General features: G+C 38.5%; 1 protein-coding gene across 5 annotated transcripts in view; it reads right to left on the bottom strand.

Annotated features, from left to right (window-relative positions):
• The window catches only part of DENND1A (DENN domain containing 1A), a 159,876-nt gene that overhangs the window by 129,203 nt on the left and 7,559 nt on the right, over positions 1 to 23,114 (bottom strand). For all 5 annotated transcript variants that reach the window (XM_039561625.1, XM_039561626.1, XM_039561628.1 and 2 more), the window contains exon 3: positions 144 to 187. In XM_039561625.1, coding sequence (XP_039417559.1) covers positions 144 to 187 — 44 coding nt within the window. The remainder of the gene's footprint in view (positions 1 to 143; positions 188 to 23,114) is intronic.

Genomic DNA, 23,114 nt, shown 5'->3' with positions numbered 1-23,114 from the left:
TTTTTATCCTTCTGCTTCTAATTACAGCTTCTTTTTCTTTCTAAGAATGCATTTATCTCTTTCAGTAAAAAGAGCAGCAATAATATGTTGAACAACCCTGAAATAAATTTTGTCATGTAAAAAATTAATTACGCATTCCAAACCTGGTCACTGTAGCCCTCTGGGAATTGCCTCCGCACCTCAGGATCTGTAAATAATTGACAGATAATATTAATTGGCTTTGGATTAGTGAGCAAGCAGAGAATCACACATTAATATTTGATCAGAAGATGATAGCAACCCTGGCAGGGGATCCAAGGAGGGCAGCTGAGGCTGCTGTGCTGATAAGAGCAGGGAAGGACTTTTCAAGGCTCTCCCTTTACCCTCCTCCAGACAGAAAAAAAACTGTACATAAAACACACACAAAACACATGAAACCAAAAATGTCTGTGTGTACATACACACACACATATATATATATTAAAAAATTACTTTTTAAGAGAAGCCCTGGTGCTAGACTGAACTTCGGGCTGTTACCTGGGCAATATCTTTCCGGCTGCAATTTGCCACCTGGGTTTGTCACCAGGAAATGGTTACCCAATGCACTTCATTTTGGTTAAAATCAGACAACCAGTTTTGCCAGCTCCAGGCACTGTGCTGATTTATCTCCATAGACAGTTTTCAGTGATACCAGATTACAAATCCCTCAAAATTACTTTATACTTAAGGTATGCTCCCTAAATAACCAAAAATATTTATCCAGAATTTGAAAGAGGCAATTAACACAGCCCTGGAACCTCTCTCATCAGGAAAACAAGTGTGAAACACTTCAGAGTAGCAAGCATTCAAGACTGATGCAATGTCCTTATTCCTTTGGCTGTCAGAATAAATAATACGGTAGTATTCCCTGAGAAGTTATCTTAAATTTAATTAGAGATGTTCATAAAACAACAGAATATCATGATTGAAACTATTTATACGACAACCTATTTAAAACAGATCTCTTCAAAGCCATCCGTTTTTCAAAGGAATACGTCAGAGAAGGCCACATTCCATTCTACAAAGATTATTTTTTAATTACAAAAAACCAAACCATATATCAATCAGGCAAGAGTTCAAAATGAAGTGTAACGCATGAACAAATGAACGGTGTCCTGGCAGCGTCCCCCTGGGTGCCGTGCTGGGTCTGGTGCTGTCCCCACGCCGGGCTCAGCGCAGGCAGGGAGGGTGGGGTGGCACAGGCACCTCCACTGGTGTGTCAGAGCAGTGCCAGCCCAGATCCTCAGAGTGAGGGGTTTGGTGATGGTGACTCCATTGCCAGCAGATGCACACTCCTTTTCAAGGTGTACTCTTTCCACATGAGAAATCCAACAGCCTGGGCCTTTATAAACTTTCTAGCTTTACATTTTCCAGACAATCAGATGTTTGGTCGTCACATTTCACCGTGACACATATACAATATATCAAACTGTACATATACATATGAGCAAACCCATCTACATTAATACAGTGGATTAGAAACAGAAAGCAAGGGGTCTCCTTTAAAGCCTTACTTTGAAAATTCTTCACTCTACACACAGGTAAGTGAGCAAAGTGTCCAAACACCCAAAGGGATGTGACCAGCTGTGCTGGCATGGGCCCCCTCTGCACACAATTAGTGATTAACAGGACAGTATGGCTTTACACTTCAGCACAGCAAGCACAGCATCAGTGGTAAGATGAAACTATGCCACATCTATTAAGATGCAAATTTTTAAGTAATTTTTAAATTAATTATCAGAGGGCAAGACTTCAGAATTTCACAGAAAAAAAACCCCAATCAATGAAAGAAATAAATTTGCATTGCTGAAGACATCTGTAATGGTGTCTGAACATGATACCTACATTCTCCCCCACTTCTACTGATCCATTGCTCTCAAACTTATTATAAATACATATACACATATTGCCATACACAACATTTTATAATTTACCAATTTTTAGGGAAATGAGTAGCTCAGTTTGACATAAATCCAAAGTGGGTTTGCTCTAAACACATTCCTCCATAGATGGCAACCCATATTCTCATTCTTGAAAAATCCAACAAAACAGATTAGCCATACAAAGTGTGTGTGTGTGTGTGTGTGTGTGTGTAAACCGGTGTTTTTCCTGTTTTCTTAGCATCTTGAAAGCCCTTTTGTGTTCCTGGAGGTCTCTACCATGAAGGACAGCCCAGAGAAACCCACTAGAGTGTACTTCTGTGAAGTCTGAGAGCCCCATCTCAGCTCCTGGTCCCGAGGCAGAGGTTTGTGCAGGGCTTTGTGAGACTCCAGCGTTCAGGCATGAGCACGGGCAGCTGAGCTCACCCCGAGCTAACACATTCCTGTTAGTGCCTTTATGGTCCCACCTGAGGGAACCGCCCTGCGTGTCACATGCCTGTGTGACACAGGGATATAGCTTGTCCACAGGCCACTTGGGGTGACACATCTCCCAACAGCATCCGAATGGCTAATCCAGACAAACTGGAACCCTACAGGTAAGAAAACTACTCTAAGTTATGCCTGGCAGCCTCAGGCCCTCATGTCTTTACAAGTCCTTTCTATTTAAAATTGCATCAGCTCCATCACTTCAGCTTTTAAATGGTCTGGGAATATTTACTAAACTTCCACTATCTTTATTTGGAAAACACTACACAGGGGAAAAAGAAACTACTTCACATCTTATAGCTATCATCACTGCATCCATTCTTCACTGTTAACCCAGTGTGCATTTGAAAGGTGTTTTCAACTGTACTTACCTACACATACATCCACAATAAAAGTATATTTAAATTCTACATGCTCATGCCATGAAGTTTGAGGAAGCTGGACCACCCTCACTACATCAAGAGGACTGACATAAATACATACAATAGTAGCCCTAAAGACATCTGACTTTATGAAATATAAACATCTCTAAACCAAACATTGCTATTACTCAGTACAGACAGGCTCTCCCCTGAAGGGATAAGCACAAGTCACCCAAAAATCACGACAGACATGATAACCGAATTATTCTGAACAAGGGAAAACAGTCAAACAGATACAGGCCAAGCCAGCACCCAGGATTCAGCTTTAATCAGCACCACGAGTATCAGTGAAAACTGTTTCAGCATTTGTGTGAAATACTTGGTAAACACACGAACAGAACTGACTGTCAACTCTGCCTGTAAAACTAAAGTAACTTGGGAACTTCAAACACTTTTACTCGCAGTAATTTGTTTTGCACAGCGCATGCAAACAGATGCAGCTCCATTGTAGTTTTAGACAGTAAGAAAGCTCTTTGCAACTCAAAACATAGGGAATGCTGTTATTCTAGGTACTTAACAGGCTTTCGAGTGAAATGATGCAAAGTAAACACATGTAAAATACTTTTTTCAAGTTCAGGAGAGTGGAATCTATTTGCTGACATCAGAACAAGGGAAGAGCCAGACTGAGATCCCGACCAACCTCTTGTCCAGCTACAGCAAAGCACTGAGCTGAAGCTTTGCGGTCACCTATAACTTAACTGAGCTCTGAAAGCTCAGCTGAGGGCAGGAGAAGACCCTGCAAACCAGGAACAAACACAGTGCAAGTTAACCCCCAGAAGGAAAAAGTCACAAGAATTATGGAGATGCTTCTCAAACTAAACTTGTCCCAAACCCCAAAACAAGTACTCAGGTTGTGCTACATGCTGAACTCCTCTGTTGATCTTTCATTACAAACGGTTTTGTAATTTCAGCTCACAAAGATGACAAGATCCACACAGTCTGTGCCTAAAGCAAGTGCTCACAAACTTCCCTGGAAAGCAGCCATTCATGAATATAAATACATGCTGTGAAATACAGCACTGGAAACTGTGAGTTGATTCCACGTCACGTCTGTGCACATTACGTAGAGCACTGCACTGATTACTCAACCATATTGCAGCTATCACTGTTAGTATTTCATTACATATGTGAATGCTTCCAAGTTCTAAAAGCTATCCCTGCCTCTCCCCATAGAATCTTGTTCAACAAAAAGCCAAGTACAGCAGAATATTGAAATTAGCTGTGAACTGTATAATCCCATTGTTCAATTTCATGGCATTTAAGACAGTACCTTCCCCTCCACACAAGTCTGGATGTTAATCCATGCTGGAACCTGATTTAATTTTCCAGATGACAGGATGGGAACATGCTACAATGGCACATTAGTGTAACTATGCTGCTCTTTTACTCTCAACTTTTCTTACATCATAAAGTGAGGAGTTTTGCTTTTGAAGGACATGCTTAATTACTTCTACAAATAGCACAGCTCAAACTGGTCTGTATTTGAATTGTATGGAAATTATAAAACCAGGGAAGTTTTCAAAAAATTATCAGAAAATACCTTCCAGAGTAAACCATGCAAACCCAATATAAACGAACTTGCTTCTCCTGATAAAAGTCAGCCAATTTAATCCATACTGGCTACAAATAATTCATTTCAATCCCAAATTGAAAAATATAGTGAAAAATACTTCATTTCTTTCTCCTAACTAATTCTTTACCTCATCCACTTCTTTAAGGTCCTTACAGCTGCAATCCCTCTAAAATGAACTGGAGTTCCATTCAGAGTAACTTAATTTCAACACCCACTACACATTCTCGTCTTTATGCAGCACAACTAAAAAGCAATGCAAACTTCTTTCCAAACCTCTGCAAACTCCTTGATGTCCTGCACTCAGCACAGCCGAACACTCCTGCTTGCCCCTAACCTGCTGCAGCTCAGCCTGCAGATACCATCCCGGAGAGGGGGAAGCAGGGGAGGAGGGAAAAAGGCGGGGATGGGTGGAGAAAATGTGGGAAAGAAAAAACCTACACACACACAAGAAGACAGACACAAAACCTCAGAACAAGTTCTGGCATAAAATACATATGGAATAAAAATTTCCATTTCTATTTAATATGCAGCTTTAAGCCTTCAATCTTCTCTTCTTAAAGTGCTCTTTATTCTAAAAGTGTACAAGTCAGAAAACAACCAAGATGTAAAAGAAAATGCTACAAGAAAGTCTTACACCCCATCACGCAACCCCGCTGCCAGCACCAGTGTGTGAGACTGAGGTTACCTCGAGGTGTCGCTGAGCACAGCAAGCACCCGCAGCAGGTTCCACACTCAAACACACAACTCACGTGAGAACAGTTTGTAATCAACCTCTTCACCTAGCAGATCACAGTGCAAACAAATATCCCACACCCAGGATCCAGGCTGCATCCCTGTGCTAGGCTAGGCCTGAGCTGGTGGACACGGTCCTGCAGTACCAACAGTTACTGAAGGTTCTGTGAATCCCCGACAAGCACCAGCTGAGAGAACCAGCCAGGACTGGTACATCAGCTGCTGTGCACAAGGCCACTGACATTAATGTCACAAAAAACAGACTCACAAGTTTGCCTCTCTCTCTTTAACAGAACATTTGGAAGTCTGCCCTGCAAGTGCCAAAAACCTCACTGGTAACATGAAAATGCTTTTCACAACAGTTTAATCTAGAAACATAATATAAGGTTTATAACTCACACACAAATTGCTGTTGAGACTTCAATAAAGTGATGCAAAAGCAGGAAAGACTGAGCGTAAAGGCAGTATAAAATACACATCATAGGAAACAGGAAGGAAGGGAGAAAACCAGAACAGATTAAGCAAATCACTATGATTTCCAGAATTGTTTTTAAATTATTAACACATCAAGAGCCAGAGGGGCAGTGAGGAGCAACACTTTCCTCGGGAGTGTTCAGCAACATCTTATGTGTTTTTTTAAAAAACCTTTCCCAAAAAAACCAGGTTAAGCTACAGATGTCCTCACAGATTTTTACTTAAGGCAATATACAGCTCTCCAGAATGAGGAGATGTAGAGAGGTAACAGCTCTAACAACACAAGAACTAGCACAGGTTGTCAGAGTTGTGTCCGTACACCTGGGGTGCACACCAGGCTTTCTGATCCCCTCACACCAGGTTTCCAGTGCAAGCATGAGACCAGCAGCAGCTTTATAACCCACTCAGAGTAAACAGAGTAAACGTTAAATATGAGACTTTCACTGTTTCTAGCAGACAAACCAACTTTCCATCTAAAGGGGTCTTGGCTCTCTTTACAATTCTGTTAAATAAACAGAAACAACACTCACTCCTTGGATAAGAAGACAGGAAAAACACTCATTGCCTTTTACAAACAGAAGAGGCTCCATTGGTTTCCTCATCAATTATTCGGTGTCATGTCAAGTTGTTGAACTGCCCAGCTTGCCACGTGCAGAGCATTTACTCAGACCCTTTTATAAGGCAACATGTTCCATCTTAACTACTATTATTTACTTCCTCGGACTCTCATATGGAATGGGGCCAGGTTTAACCAAAACTTTACTAATTCTTTTAATGGAAGTTGTGTAACAGTTGTGTTGGAAGCAGAGTGTTCAAAATATGAAATACAATTGGGGAAATACCTCTCTATTAAATCCTTAAGCTCTTCTGTTTCATCCATACCATGATAGCGGTTTTACAAAACCCAGTTGTATAATGGTGCAGATTAATGTCTGTATTGCTAACAGTCTAAACTGCTAAGAGTAAAGCAGTAAAGCATCGGAAAGCATAAGACGTCTTCAGTGATCAGCAAACTCAAAATTCTTTCTTTACAAAGAAGAGAAGGAAACTTTCAGTCCAGATTAATTTTTAAACTGCTGATACTGAGCGGTTTAGAGCTAGAACTATAAAGAAGGGGGTGCACAGGATAGAGCTAAAACTAAAATAACAGACATCAAAACCAGAAGACAAAAAAAGTACTTATTTCGAGTCCTGTTTGTTACATGTTTCTCCCATCTTCATTTGAGGCCTTCAGATCTTTTCTCTGCACTGGTTAATGACTTCGGTGATACCTCAAGCCCACATTAAAGCACGGTTGATGAATCTTTTGAGTTCGCTTTACTATGCATTTAAGGGGATATTTCTCTTGATAACCATCTGTTCTTCAACCAACCCAGAAATGTAGTATTACTGCAAATCTAAGCCAAACTCCAGGAGTCCTGCAAACTGCAAATTTTGAATGGATTATATTTTTAATTCTTTTTTCCCCCCTGTAACTTTAGTCAGCAAATTATACAGCAGCTAAAACTTGCAAAAAATATAATTAGGTAACACCATACTTCAATGGTCAAGAAATCCACAAAGCCTGACTTACAAAATGAAATACGAAGTGTTTTGAAACATTTTATAGGCTGCCTGTAATAATTATACAAAAGAGTTTAAATGCAGAAGTTGAATGGGAACACCTACTTTAAGCAGGCTTTTTTTGGGTTTAATAATTTTTTAAATTTATTTGTGTTTGATCATTGTATTTTTTCTCATAACCTTTTTGACACTCTATAAATTTAATAGAGATGTGTTTCAAGTGCTCAGGCCATGAATACTGAATTTGTTTCTCTCCTGCCTCTTTGTATTTATATTCCGAGACAGTGGAGTTGCCTGGTGACAGTCTCTCCACTTCCACAGCAGCTGGTAAGCCCTCCTTGTCCTGGGAATATGAAAGAAACAGTTAACTAATATTTCAGGCTCTGATTTAAATGTGACAGTCTGGAAGTGCCAATACCATGAAGGGCAGGATTTACAAGCTAAGATTTTTCTAAAAGTCTCAGAAGCAATAAAGAAAGAAAAATAAAAAACCTTTATCACATCTAGCTAACATGCAGCAAAAATTAATCCTGATTAATTAATTAATACAGATTAGTGCATCACCTAGAGTTTAACAATACCAGACACAAGCAGTGATTGTCTAATCTGTTAGCTTAGATTTTCAGAATGCAAATTCTAAGGATAAGACCAAAGCAACCAGAGCTTTGACAGCTTTACAAGAAACAGTCACCTCTTTAATATTTACAAGACATGTATTTCAAATGATTTCTGAATGTCTATCTGCTGGCCCGAGACTACTGCTTCTGCTCAACTGCCAAGCACATGCACCCAAAATAATTTCTCTAAGCTCACTTTGTACAGCAGCAAAAATAAAAGTTATATTTTATAAAAGTAGAGCTTATAGACAGCTGAATTAATACCCAACAGTGGCATACTAAGCACCTTCATTTTAAAAAATCCTTATTCAATTAATTTTAAGAGAAATTTTTAAGTAATGTTACGTTTTCTACTTTCCTGTGTCAACCAAATAACTTTTTACTCGTTTGTTAATTTGAAGAAAACCAGAATTAACATTTTAATGTCATATTGCTTTTTAGCAATAGTGTATTAAAAGGAACTTGTGTAAAACCACAATGTGGCCACGGCAATCAATCAACTACATTACAAAACCTAAAGGAATTGCTAATGAAAACAAACAGTATTTTCTAACCACTGCCAGGCTTTTCACTACTAGAAAATAGAATTTCATAAACATTTTCCAAGCTGTTTTATTTTTGTCATTTTTAGCTTTAATGATAGTTTGGCCATTTAAATTTGGTAATTACCTATATTTCCTATGTCTTAGAGAACATTTTACAATTGTTTAACTTTCTAAAAATTTCTTTTCAAAATTCACCAACGACAAGAACTTCAGATAGACATCAGAGAAAAACATAAAGCACTGCAGAAATACATTCATTGCTATATGGACTGTCACATATCAGGTTTAATCTGAACTGACTGAAAAAGGACATGGAACAGAAGTGTTGTAGCCAACCATAAGTTCTTGAAGTGTTGTACTAAGAAAGGAACAACAACAACTCTTCTCTTGAGCAACTGGATAATTGCCCAAACTACAGAGAGAAACCTTCTTTGTTACACATGCAACAGTGAATACTGATTTCTAAGCCTCAAGCTATGTAACTTTCTAATGTTTCAAACTCTGACCCCACTTTCATACTCTCAATATCGATAGTCTCCAACTGTTTTCAGTCTCCAAGTGCCCATGTGTTGCTGCAGTGGAGCAGCACTGCTCCCAGACACTGCTCTGTCACTGACGGCACAAATACCCTCTGACAGGAACCTCCAGCACAGCAACTGCACAGTTCAGAGAAAGCAGAGCTGCACAATCAGCTGGGGGCCTGATGGCTTCTGCTAGTGCATCTCTGCTTAGTTCAGGATGCTTTAGTTATTCATAGGCATTGAAACAGAACAAACAGATACTACCAAAGGTGAAATGCTGAAAACCTCATTTTTGATTCGGTCTTTTTTCGGTCAATTTTGGTTTGGTCTCTGCAGTGGAGATGTCACCACAAATGCTTTTGGGCATGTGCAGTAGTAAGATACAGCTTATCTATCACACCATAAATCTGATTCATCCATGACCTTATCAACAAAGGACAGCCAAACTTCACAAGCATTTCCGGGGAGCTGATTTCATAGTGGTGCTCCGGCTGTAGCTTTTCCAGTGTAGCTACACTTAGAGCTTCACCCTTACTGCACTTCCAACCCATAAACCTGTGGTATGAAACAGAACTGACCAAGAATTTCCACGGTCACCAACACATTCCTGAATTTTGAGGTGTGCAAGTTCCTATATTAAAAGATCATAAATAAGAGAGAGCAATAATTATTTTATTGGGACACTTCAGAACTTGGCCTTGTACCCTTCAGTACTCAGCCTCACCTTTTTGTTTCAGCTTGAACCATGTAACACGCCCATCTCAACTCACCACTCCTATTAATGGTGTCCATTCTTTCAAAATGGTAAAACAGTAAAAATTTGTAAGAACAGGGAAGCTGGAATCCATTAAAAAAAATAAATAAATCAGAGATTGGTCACAGTGAGCCTCACCTAAGGCTGCAGCACCACTGAGGTCCCATGACAGCCCAAAACTGAAGCATTAAATGAAAGTTTGTAGGAACAGGAAAAGCATCCAACATATTCCACAGCAAAACACTTCTGTGGAGTCAGAAATGTTGATGACAGAAGTTGAACTTCTTGAACACCATTCAGAATTTAATGGGGGTGAGGGGAAGGAGGTCCTAACATGGAAAAATACATCTCATGGAGCTAATGACCGTGAGATGAAAGAAAAACAAAATTCACTGTGTGTTCAGCTGCTCAGAATGACTTCTCTCTTTTGGAGGAAAGTTCATTAACTGGACAGCATCAGGCACCACAACAGAGCCATGGATATACTGACACTTGCAGGACTGACCTAGTTCATGGCTGCAATGCTTTCAGTTACCATTAGCAAAGCTCACTTCATGCTGTGTGCAATGCTGTAACAAAAAGAAGGTCTCTGAGAAAGTAAGTTTAGCACATTTAAAGCAGTGCTGTTGGCTTGAAGAAAAATTTGGTTTAGATAAAGAGGAGTTCGTTGATACTCAGTGCAGTTAGACAGGAAATCTATCATCTCACTAAAAAAATTTAAAACATTTTTGCTACTGTAGAAAAGGCAAGGGTATCAAAAGGATTTTTAACCACAAAAAATGTTTTCAGACACTTGATACCTCCAAGATGTACAAGAGCATACACCCAGCTATCAAAATGCTCCTGAGAGAGTGGAGTAGTCTAGTTCTGAGCAGGAACATTTCATAATCATGTCACAGTCCTAGGAATCAGGCATATATACATCCAGCAATTTCACTAATTTCCTTTCTGTTTCCCTTGCCCAGCTTTAAGAAACCACAAACTCCCAACTAAACTTTCAGCTCTTTTCAATGCTCTGCTGATTCATTTCAATCTGGTCACCCTTAGCAGCAGATCTGCAGAAAACAATCTCTTTCCTTCACTAATAACTCCAAAGATAATCTTAAAAATGTAACTTGAATCCACCTGCACAATCTCTCTCCACAGGCTGATGATCCAGGCGGTGCTGAAGTGCAGCTGGCCATCAACTCTGGAAGTGGGATGCTGGGAGAAACACTCACAAATCTGACACTAGAAGGAAGCTCAAGAGCTGGGGCAGCTTTTATCACACAGCAGCACACCTTGAGCAGTACCTACTCTGTTCTCATTATCTCACTCCACGTCTAATTGGGTTTCTAAGCTCTCTGCTCCCCAGATGCTTTTTCCAGGTCTGAATTCATACTGCTGTTGTACTCACATCAGAAGAATTTCAAGCATCAACAGGTCGTTTCTAAAAACTCTCCTTTTTGCTAAACTCTTATTTGTGTTATGTCCAAACACCCTTTTTTGAGAACAGAAATTAACAACATTTACCATTATTTACTTGTTGAAAAATAAACATATATCACTAACTGTAGTACCACAACACTAATGCTCCATGCTGTAATTGTTCCACAGAGGCTCCACAGCCTTTTCTTAAGTGACCAAACTAATGATGAAGTTTTCTCCATCTTATTATATAAGCATATATGTTTAATTTTTAAACATGAAAGATTAAATTAGAAGTTACCCACACAAACACAACTCCTTTTAAAAAGGCTCAAAACACTGTATTTACATCTGCAAGTACTCACGTTATTACTACAACCTTTATAACAGAGCTTAGGTTTGCTTCAAACAAAACAGGGTTCTCAGCGATAGAGGCCCAAGAAAAAGCCCTGCATACAGTTAGTCTACAAAGAATTAACTGGATTAATTAGCAAGGGATTTGAGAAGCAGCTTGGAGCTAGAAAACCAAAACACTAAATTGTTTAAATACTTTGGCAATGGATCAAGGTTTCTAGGCAGCCCTATGTTCCATTCTCTCCTCTTTTTTTTGCTCGGTGTTTTAACGCATTTAACCTGACGAGGTACTTTTTCATGAGATATGAATGACACTGTCAAAATACCAAAAAAGAAGATGTGAATTAAAAAATGCCACAAGCTGTTAGCAATTCTGCCAACATGCATGAGCCCAGGCAACATTAATTAAAAATCAATAGCTTAGGACATAAATAGCTCTTATCTCTGTTATAGTATATCTCTAACATAACTCTTTATTAAAGAAAAAAAAGGGGGAAAAAAGCCAGTGTCTCTGCTATTATACTGACTGAATTGACCACAACAAAGCAAAAGGAATAAGGCAAAAACCCTGAGCAAAGAAACCCTTATGAGAAAGGGAGGACAGGCGTATGAATGATTGGAATGCTTCAGCCTTGCACTATCGTTAACACATAACCGGCTGGAAACAGCCACACTGCAAATACTTGGAGAACAAGTTACCAGGAAGAACATTCCATGTTTTCAGTGCTAATATGATTCTATACAAAATTCTTCATGCCAAGGAAATAAAAATAACATGTACATCTTTCAGTCAGCTAGCAGTTAGTAATACATATTTTCCTGAGTTTATTAATCAGTATTTTTATTTTGCATCTCAACTAAAGATTGTAAATTCTTTGATAACTATAAAAGAAAGATGAGAAAAAGCAGGAAATTGCACTCAACCTTTTTTTCCTTTAGCGACACATCTTCAAACTAAAGTTACATTAGCAGGCATCAAAGCTAAAAGACTTAAGATAAACTAGGAACTTAAACCACAGCTTTCAACAGCTGTTTTCACACTTGCAGAGAGCCAAACCTTTCAAAGACCCAAACCCATTTTCTTACACAATATCACCTAAAGCACACCAAGCTGGATGTGCAGTTTGGGTCTCTCATAACTCCCAGACAATCATGACAATTTAGATTTCTGAAGAGTTTCTACAGAAAATTAACATTGAATAGAAGATGTAAAATCATACTGAAATGGAAAGGCTAAGCTTAGTTTTCTTTCTATCTAACGACTCCTGCTTTATTCAATGATTATTAATGACAGGCATATCAAATGCTTCCATCAAGACACAGTAGTCTAAAATCAATGAGGAAGAAGTCAAGCAGGCACTATTTAGCAAAAAATTATTCGAGTTCAAAATAAAAGCCAAATTTTCATTTCCCTAAGAGCTACGTGTACATACACCAAGACACTAAAACACTACAAATTTCAGTGGAAGAGCAGATCATAAAATTGTAGGACCCTTAAGGTGGAAATTCTCAGGACAAAAAGGATTATTCTGATAGTCACGTTTACAAGTCTGAGCTCTCGAGAACCTCTTGCAGCAGATGAGCACGTGCGAGTGCAGCCCCTCTGAGCTCCAGCCCCAACACCAAAGCCTGGGTAACACAGCTGGGAATGAAGAGCTGGTACATTGGGAGGCTGCATTTATTAAAAAACAAGTTTTACGGATTGTTTCCATTGCAAAGGAAGGTTTTAGAAATACCAATCTGAAATACTGAATATACAGATGCAGGAGGTGAGCTTCATCAACCCATATGCCAAGCAGAGATGTATCTACGGGCATAATCAGAGAATAATTAGGAATTTCTTTCTATGATGGAATGGAGACATGAACGACGAACCTTTCGGATCTCAAATGGAAACATGTCACATGTCACAACTGGATTTTGAGCCCTACCTTGCAGCTGTGCTTTGGGACACTCCTACTTTTTCCCATCACCTTGTCATAACTCCAACTCCCAACATTTTATTGACTGAATTGCAGCACAAGAAAATCAAAGGTTCTATTCATAAAGCACAGACACCAAGTGTCAGGACAGGGAAACAGAAGACCCCACTTTTCACAAGGTCTTTTGCTCTAACTTTTCATTGAGCTACAGTCAGAAATTATGTATTTCATTCTGAACTGTCCAAACTCCAGCTATTGCCAATTTCAATTAACCTTGTTTAAGGTGCATTGAATACAAGGTTTTGTGGCTGCATTTGATATAACACAATTATTCATCTAGAAAGTTAATTATGCAATCTTAATTTTTAGTAGAAGTACATTAGAACACAGAACTGCTGTTATTAGAGCTCCTCTAAACAGAATAAATTGAAATTCCACCAAGTTCCCCCAATAACGCTTTTTGTCTTTGTAAAAATACAAACTAGCACTTTATTAACATTTCAACCACTGTCTCCATTGAAGGTTCAAGAAAACAAAACAATTCTGAGACTTTGTTAAATCATCTGTCTCCATTTTACTTTATCATTATAAATTAAACTGCGTAGAAGATGCACAAGTAATTTGTAAACTCTTTCAAAGGATCTGATTTACATTTTTCTTCTACAAAGATGAAGATCTCCCCCTAACATGCTCCATTTGTGTTAAATATTAAATGAAGACACTCATACTACATATATGGCAAAAATGGAATATATTTTTGATATGTTTTGGAATTACTTTTAGCAGTTCAATGCTGTTTATAATACTGGTGCAAATACTGCCACCAATAAAGAAACAAACATTAAAAAGGTGTCCTTTAAGCTTCCCTTTAAGGCATCTACCATAATCGTATAATTTGCTCTGGACATCATTAAAATGTAAAGTTAATGAGGATTCAGCTGAAAACAGAAGAAATGTAACCTATTTTCAGGCAAAACTTCTAACACTGCAATCAGAGGGAAAACCTCTTTGATGTCTCTTTGTCTCTTCTCATTAATTTTCTTTTGGTTTAAAAAAACACAAAGGCTGTTTAAACTAAAAAATGCACAGAAGTTTAAACATGGTAATTATAGCCGAGCTGCAATGAGGTCATTAGGTTTTTAAAACTTTGAGATAAACAAAATTGAGATGTATGACTATTTTAAAAACATGTCAATACTCAATTTTAACTGTCCATGTGATTGATACCCGTTGTATTCTAAGGATTTAGTCTAGATACAGAATTGTTTCAAGATGATTTAGTGAAGGACCTAATCCCACGGCCGGGGTAGAGCAAAGCAATCAAGAAATACATCAAAATGAAAAGCTGTAATTACTGTATTATTAGACGCCACATTTAATATTTCTAAGTGCAACAAAGCACACTTTTGCCATCCGTGCAAAAGAGATGGCAAATTGTGAGATTTTACTATTCTTTACCTCTACAGTTCACTAACGAATAAAATATTGAACAAGTTAAATAATTCTATTTACTCACTACATCCATTCTTTTTTATGAACACTGCCAAGGTGCACACAAAGCTGCACACTTCTGTTTCAACATGCTAATTCTTTCCAGCAGAAAATACCTTAAAGAGGCATTTTTAATTACTACAGTACTGATGGAATCTGTGATATACTGTAGTGGTAGATATTTTTAGCAACTAATTTACAAGTAAATTTTCCCAAACTATAATCAAAACAATTTTTAACACAACTGTGTACAAAAGGAGATGATGGATCATCACAAACAGGAGTAAGGCCTTAAGCCACAAATACACAGGGCAAATATAATCTGATCTTTAGTGTAGAAAGAATTCAATCACAATGAAGCAAAATAAGCATATTTATAACATTTTTCCATGTGCCAGGATCACCTCTAGATAAAATGGAATAAGGTGAGATCAATACATTAGTTTGTGGCAAATGTAAAAAAAAAAGTATGAATGCTAAGACATTTGTGGACATAGCTTTAATAGAGAGTTATTTACCCTAATGAATCTTTTGAATGTGTTTGATAAACTCTTCAAATTAAACTGAGTCAATGGCCAGCAGGCAAGTATCAGATAAAACCAGGAACTATTTTACATGCAAGTGAAGCACAGCTCCAGAAGAAAATTTCATACCTATTTCAAGGGAAAGTTTGGGGGTCGTGTTTTGGTTGGGGATTTTTTTGCTTTTTACCTTTCCTCTGCCATGTTTTATTAGCACTTGCTCCTGCCCTTGCCCACTGAGCAGCTCTATCCTACAGAAGTACAACCCATCCTACAGCATGCACCAGCTTCTGCTCCACCGGAGCCACTCCTCACCTCCTGGGATCCTTCCCTACTTGTCTGCATTCTCTTAGTGCCATATTCAACAATCATAAAGCACACCACTGAAGTAACACTGCATCAAATATGCACCTTACAAACAGGAAACATCAGCAACCTGATTCTGCCTCTGCCTATACTGTGTTGCTCAATCAGCCATTCTGTCTTCACATTTTCACACTTGGTTTGAGTCTGCATTAATTATTTTTGGTAGGTGTTTCTCCACACAGAGTGATAATCTGCTTTTAGAATCTTTGGAACAGAAGATCTCAATGATCTCCAAAGTATCTTACAGACAGAAACTAGAGACATTTACTTAAGAGGTGTAACAATGTAAGAATCAATTAATTAAGAAGTCATGTTACCACTATTTATATTCATAACTACATCATTTCAAAGTAAATGATTCTTCAAAGGAACCGAAAACGGGGTTGAATTAACACCTGTAGAATGCAATGGGAGTTGTGAGTCTAATTCCCTTCACCACCACTTAAAATCCCAGCACAAATTCTAACGGTGGAAATTCCAGTCAGGAAAGTGCTCAGAAAAAACTCTCCAGACCATAACCCACTCCAGACAACAGATTATCACTATCAATTGTCTCTTCCCTTCCCTCTATCCAAGGTTATCATCCTCAATACGGAAGTTCAACTTCCTTGGTTTTGATTCTATCTCACTCTTCCATGAAAAAAAGTAATATTAAAAAGTATATAAAAAGCTATTTTCATCTTAAAAAGGCAAAAAAGTCATCTCCCAGGAGCCAAAAATCTGTCAGCATCTGGAATTTTGACAAATGGTTTACCAAAACTTGTTAGCCCCAGAAGGACCAAAATGCAAATGGTCTCTGGTAGCACAGAAGGTAGAGTATGGGATTTGTTTAGATTTGATCTTGGATTTTTACAACCGCCGCTGAAGTAAAACAATAGTCTTGCATTAATTTTACACTTATTTGATAATAATCTATCCTCAAATAATCTCTTTTAAACTCCATTTCAATTTTTAAAAAACCTAACACCCAAACCGCAAACAAACAGAAAAACCCACCACAAAACAAAACCAACAAAAAACCACAGGAAAACCTAACAATGTCACTTTCTGTTCATGACAAAAAATACCACACCAAAGGCAGGCAGCCCAGTACTGCCTTGGGCACTCTGACAGGTCTCTCTTTGAATTCCAGTTTACATTCTCTTCTTGCAAGGAACTCCCTGTAACAAGAAGAACCAGCAATAAAAACAGATCTAGTTCATCTTTTGCTTCCCCAAACTTGCTTCACCTGAGTGCTGCACTTAAAGCAGTGCTCTGTTAAGTGCTCTAAAGCACTTAGTAGTGCTCTGCTACAACCATCAACCTGCATGTCAACAGACTAAAGACAGACACAAATTCTAAATTCCAGTATTTCTATTGAAAACATCAATAGGAAGCATCATCCAACTGTGGAAGGACCGGTCAGTCACTTCTGGGACCATGCTAACACTAGGGAAAGGAACCACCCAAAGTTGCCGTTCTTCAATCTACAGGGAGTCTCCTTTAAAGTCATTACTACTTTGTTTCTTTTTCACCCGAATGACACTCGAATTGAAAGTTCTTTACATCAATGTCTATATCTAGGCTAACTGCTGACTGCAGATGCACTAAGCTTTGAGCAGAAGTTAACACTCATTAACAAGATTACCTGTCGTGATTAAGTGAGAACAAACAATAAACAAACCACCTTGGAAATGCTTGTGACTGAGAATGAACTAAAGTTAAAACTACTCCCTTAAATAAAGTCAAACACACACACACACACACACACACACACACACGCCCCTTTAACATCTACGTTTGGACTCTATTCAAAGTACAGTCTCTTTGCAGTTACTGGCATAGCAGCCTTACTCTTAAAGCAGCACAGTAAGAGAGAGTTAATTGCAACAAGTGCTTCACCAAATTCTTAAATGCTTGAAATGCTGATATATTAAGTATTTCAGTATATTGGGTATCTAAATTAAGTCTCTCAAGAACTCTTTAAAAGTAACAACCACTCAAATTCATCTATAAATTCAAGGAAAACTCTAAGTATAGCTAGTGAATGAAAATAATGTTAGAATCACTAGGAAAAAACCCTCCCTAAGAAAGTTTCAGTTTAGCAGTTAATTCCAACCTGCAGTTAAAAAGGCACTAGCTGTCAGTCAGTTTTCTCACCCAACTCTATCATGAAAAGAAAAACTGACAGATCACAGGAGCTTGCCTTTGTAAACCAATTCGGGAACTTTCATGCTTCTTATTTGTTAGGTTAAAGGTTAAATTGCTGACCTCTGCCCTCCTGCTTAGCAGCCTTTCCCTTTTTCTGTAAAGCTTTATTTTGGGGCTGTATTTACATGGATTAGTCTCTTTTCACGCTAAGAAGGAATCTGTTCACAGCCAAAGCCTTAGTTCTGGTTGTACAAAAAGCAGTCACAATTATTCAGCACCAGACAATGACCATATTGTGGATTTACAAAAAAACCACCTCAGCCATGGCAAGTTCTGTCCTTGCTGCACAAAACAATAGAAGAAAAATCTTATCAAGCATTCAAGAGAAAGCAAACAAAGCAGGCCCACTGTGAACTTGATGAAGATGTCAAGCTCCTTTAAAAAAATATAAATCAACAAAAGAGTTTAAAGTCCTGTGAGTGAGACTTTCTGTGCTGAATTTTTCTGTCTAGTTAAACAGTGCCAGCATAGCAATATACTGCAGATTAGTAAATACTTGTGAAATAGGGAAGACTGTGGACAGAAGTAGTTAAAGCATGAACCAGAAAGGCCAAACTGCTCTCTTCCCACAAAACAGCTCACAGCAACAGAGAAACGCTCAGTCATACTTGATATTACTGGTTTGGGGGTTTATTAAATCTAGTACTATCAGATAAGAACACGCCTCAAAATGTGTCAGACAAAATTTAAGATGACTTGCAAAATGACAGATTCTAGTATTTTTTTAATAAGGTGAGTTTCTCTTCAAATTGAGCTCTGTATTTCATTTATACTGTAAAAACCAAACTGTGAACTGTCTTCACAGAAAACAGCTCAAACAGTGCTATTCACTAACCCGGACACTGCAGTCCCAGTAAGCTCTTTGTTAAAATCCTCCACCTTGTTTGTACTTAAAAGCAAAGCAATCAAATGGAAACAGAAAAACAAAGCAGCAGCTTAGGAGAATTAGAATTCCCAAATACCACCTACCTACTTAGGTTTGGTTACTTTTCCAATCCTGCTTTAGGAAGTTTGGTGTAGCAACATAACACTGTAAAGATGGGATAGGAAAACTTGTGATACGGGAATTCCAGCCCCTTCAACAGAAAGCCCTTATTTAATGGAAAGAGACCTGAATTCTGCACTTCATTATTCCTAAACCTTCAGCATTTTATCTATTTCTCAATACAGAATGGGCAGATTGGAACCAACAAAATGTTTTCATCTTAAAAAAGTAAAGGCTGCTCTGAGAGGTGCATAGGTAAGGTTTACAAACCCTTGAATGACCAGCTCTTAACTTAATCCTAGTCCAGTAACTTTGCTTATGTTCAAGAAAATCCTTCATCTATACAGGAGGCACTGCTCTGCTATGTAACATTATAATATATGACAAAAGGTAATGGTAAGGAGCAGCAGTGTGTCTCTCGCAGCAGTGTGTCTACCTGCCGAAGTCCTACCACAGAAACCACAGTGACAACTGTAGAATAATTTTAGGGCCCAAGTACATTGTGAGTTCTCCCAGTAGAGTTAAGGACTTCGATTAGTTTAAGTTATACATTTGTGATCTACTGGGAAGCGGGGGGAGGAAGAGAAAGAGCTATTACAACCCAAGGCTACAACATGAAAAGTAAAGAAGGAAGTACTTAAACTACTCACAAGCTTCTAGTAGGAACAAGATTAGTAGTACATGCTACTCTAGGAGCCAATTCAAATGCAAATTTCATCCTTTCACTCAAACAATGATAAACTACCCCAGAGTTAATAGTTTCCTTCTAAGATTCATCTCCCTTTTCAACTTAGTGGTATGTTTTCGAGAAAAGAAAGAAGCACATGGAGAGTCTTACAGCAAGACCTTTTAAATTCTGTCATAAAAGAAGTAGCATAAACTACATTTCCTTTCCTAATCCAGTGAACATTTGTTAAACTCTAACACACACTTTGTCCATGCAGTCACATTTAGGCTTCTAACTTACCATGTTTTTTTAAAAAAACACTAAGAAAGAAATCCTTTAGCTGTACTAAACCATTTCAGCTTTTTCCTTGAACACACAGCAAGAATTTATGCTACACTCACAAAAAGATGAAAGATGAGGTCCTTGGAGAGAAAGGCCTTTTGGCACACTACATGGTAAAGCTACAGATTTGACATACTTTTATAATGTCTGCTTTGGCAAGAACACAAAAACCCCACACAAAAGCATGGTACGTCCTCCCAGACAGGGGTGTAGGGGGTGTTTTACTCTTGCGAGCATTTACTTTCAAATGCTCTTACTTCAGAGACTATTTTGATCGGTTACTTTAGACTAACAAATTCTCTTTTGCTATATGAACAGTTTGACAGTCAGACTACAATTCTCCTCACAGCCCTTTCTAACAAGAGAGAATCTTTGGCTGAGGTCCAGCAACAGCCTTAAATTTGTCACATCCTATTTTTGATGGATGATCTGCAGCAGTTTTAAGATCATAAAGAGCTTTGAAAGTTAAAAGAAAAATTTCACAAGTAGTAAGCTTTCACTTTCTTTATAAAGGTATTTAAACTAAATTTGCTAGCAGATTCTTTCTACTTCTGCATCTCAAAAAACCTGCACAAAACAATCTTCTGGCTGAGATTAAAAACATAGGAAACAGTTGCAATGCACTTTACTTGCCTACAATGTGTCAATAGCATAGAATTGGATATCTAGAAGTGCTTAAGGTCTGTAAAAGAAACAATACACATTCTTTCTAATTTACTACCTCAACTTCTGTGTAGTTTCACTATTACGAAATGCCATGACAAACACAAAAATCACAATCTTATAAAATGAATTTTTCCTTCCTTTACAAAAAGATTAAAAATAGAAAAAGAAATCCAGTAAAATAGCAGTACTTCATACAAAGTTTTTATTTTGCTCTCAAATTATCCACGTCATGTAACAATTCCAATGAATGAGAGAAGACCATGCACCAGAGATACAAAACTTAGTAGTTCTACTTTGAGCCAATATTTCCCCTAAAATATTTCATTTTTACAATAAAACCATGACTATTTTCCCCTCTTTTTCTGAAAGTAAATGTGTGGGAGCTGGTGAGAAGCATTAGACTTGCAAAGTTCCTCTGCTTGACATACTTACACCTGACACACACAACACAGATTTCTCACTAGATAAATTCCATGTACTGTCACTGTAAAAACACAGACTTCGTTCTTTCTATTCTAGTTTGCAGCTTCTCACTTTTGGTGAGAAGGCTCCAGGCTCCGGAGCAATGCATCCCTACAAAGAGGAAATCAGGAAAGAGAAGGCCTCTAAGGATGAACAAGGAGCTCCTGGACAAACTAAACACAAACAGGCAGCTTCCAGAGGGTGGAAGCAGGGAAATATGTCCTGGAAGGAATGCAGAGAAACTGTCTGAACCACCAGACATCAGGTTAGGAAAGCTAAAGCCCTGCCAGGAGTAAATGCAGACAGGAATAACAACAAAAGCTTTTATAGGTATGTTGGCAGTAAAAGAAAAAACAGGGAAAATACATGTCCTCTCAGAAAGGGAAATTCCCAGCTTCCACAGAAACCCCAATCATTAGGCAAAAAAATGGTCTGGGGTTGTCTTCTCCTACGGAAATACATTTTTAGTAAGAAATATTCATCTTCATGTGACTGGTCAGAGTTGCAGCTATCCTGCTTCACAGCTCTCAAACAAAAGACATCGTGTTTACATAAGTAAGAAAAATCCATACATTTCCAAGTAAGTTTATGAATTCAACAAAGAAAAGCACAAAAACCATCTTTAAATACAACTGAATGCTGGAATTGCATAATGTAGCAAAGACTTCATGTGCCAAAAATTTACAATGCTGAGCACAGATGATAATTTTTTCTAAACAATCTCAAGGGGAAAGGACAGTGAGAGCACAGCGAGCTGACCCAGTGATCATTTCCACTCTCAATTCACACATTTCACTGTGGTTTGGCAAAGTTCTGCCTGGACTGGAATAAAACAATGTCCACTTTTTCAACTTCTTTGGTTTCAATGAAAATTTTCTCTTTGTACCTTATTAAGCGTACAAAACATTTCCCAGATGATCCTGAAGCTTACACTTCTATAAATCAAATATTAGGATCATAGGATAATTGAGGCAGGAAGGGACCTCGGGAGGTCTCTAGTCCAACCTCCTGCTCAAAGACAGGCCAGATGTGAGGTTCAGACCAGGTTCTTCAGGCTGTGAAGGGTCTTGAAAACCTCCAAGGATGGAGATGCACAACATCTTGAGTGACCTGGTCTAATACTTGACTCCTCATGATGAACAGGTTCCCAATATTCACTTAGAATGTCTCTTGATTCTGTCTGTCGCTGCACCTTGTCCTCTTGCCACGCATCACTTGGCGAGCCTGGACACCTCATCCCGATGAACTCCACAGGTATGGAAGGCTGCTGCTCAGGTTCCCTGGAGCCTCCTCCAGGATGGGCCAGCCCAGCACTCTTGTCTCCTCACACTGAAGTGCTCCAGCTCTCCCACCATCTTTGTGGCCCTCCATTGAACTTGGTCCAGTTTATTGATGTCTTTCTTGGAACCCAGAACAGGATTTTCCCTTCCGCAGTTGACTGTGAACTACGAAATACATTGAAGCTTCAAACTTCAGCTGAACTTCACAGTCACATGGCAAACATCCTTTGCTACTTTCTCACTTTTCCTCTTCCAGTTTGCTCCCCCATCCAACCTGGGCTGGGGGAGCAAGCGGCTGCGTGGGGCTGAGCTGCCAGCTGGGGTTAATCCATGTCAGCTACACAAATTTTTGAATAACAAAATAGAGGCAGGTTTTACCATCCCACAAGCCAGACAATCCCACACACTAGGACTGTTACAGCTTTAGAGCAATTCTTTCTCCTCAAGACCAAGTCAGAAGATTGATATCAGAATTAAGAGCACTGTACATATCAATAGCGCTATTATACTAGACATAGACTTCAAAAACAGCTGTCTTAGTTAACTTTGGGATCAATTAAATGGGAAGAAATAGTTTTAAACCTGCCTGATAATTTGCTTCTTATGCACCTTTTATGCATTTTACTTTTCTCAACAGTAGCTGCTCCTTGCCATGTAACATACATTCCCTGACTGCAAAAAAGAAAAGTTAATCTATATTCTTAGTTTTTTGGTGTGGAACACTCAGCCAAAATGTGGACAGAGACTACATGGAGGTTTCTAGGTCTGTATTTTTGGAATTTGCCTGGGATACAGTGCAACTGTTAAATACAGTCAACACTGCAAAGAGCCAGACATTCTGTTCATTCAGAACAGAAGGACAAAATATTTGGGTAT

The sequence above is a fragment of the Corvus cornix genome, chromosome 17 (assembly GCF_000738735.6).
Source record: "Corvus cornix cornix isolate S_Up_H32 chromosome 17, ASM73873v5, whole genome shotgun sequence".
Lineage (NCBI taxonomy): Eukaryota > Metazoa > Chordata > Aves > Passeriformes > Corvidae > Corvus > Corvus cornix.
Note: the sequence above shows the minus strand (reverse complement) of the source record. Positions and strands in the feature narration are given on the sequence as shown.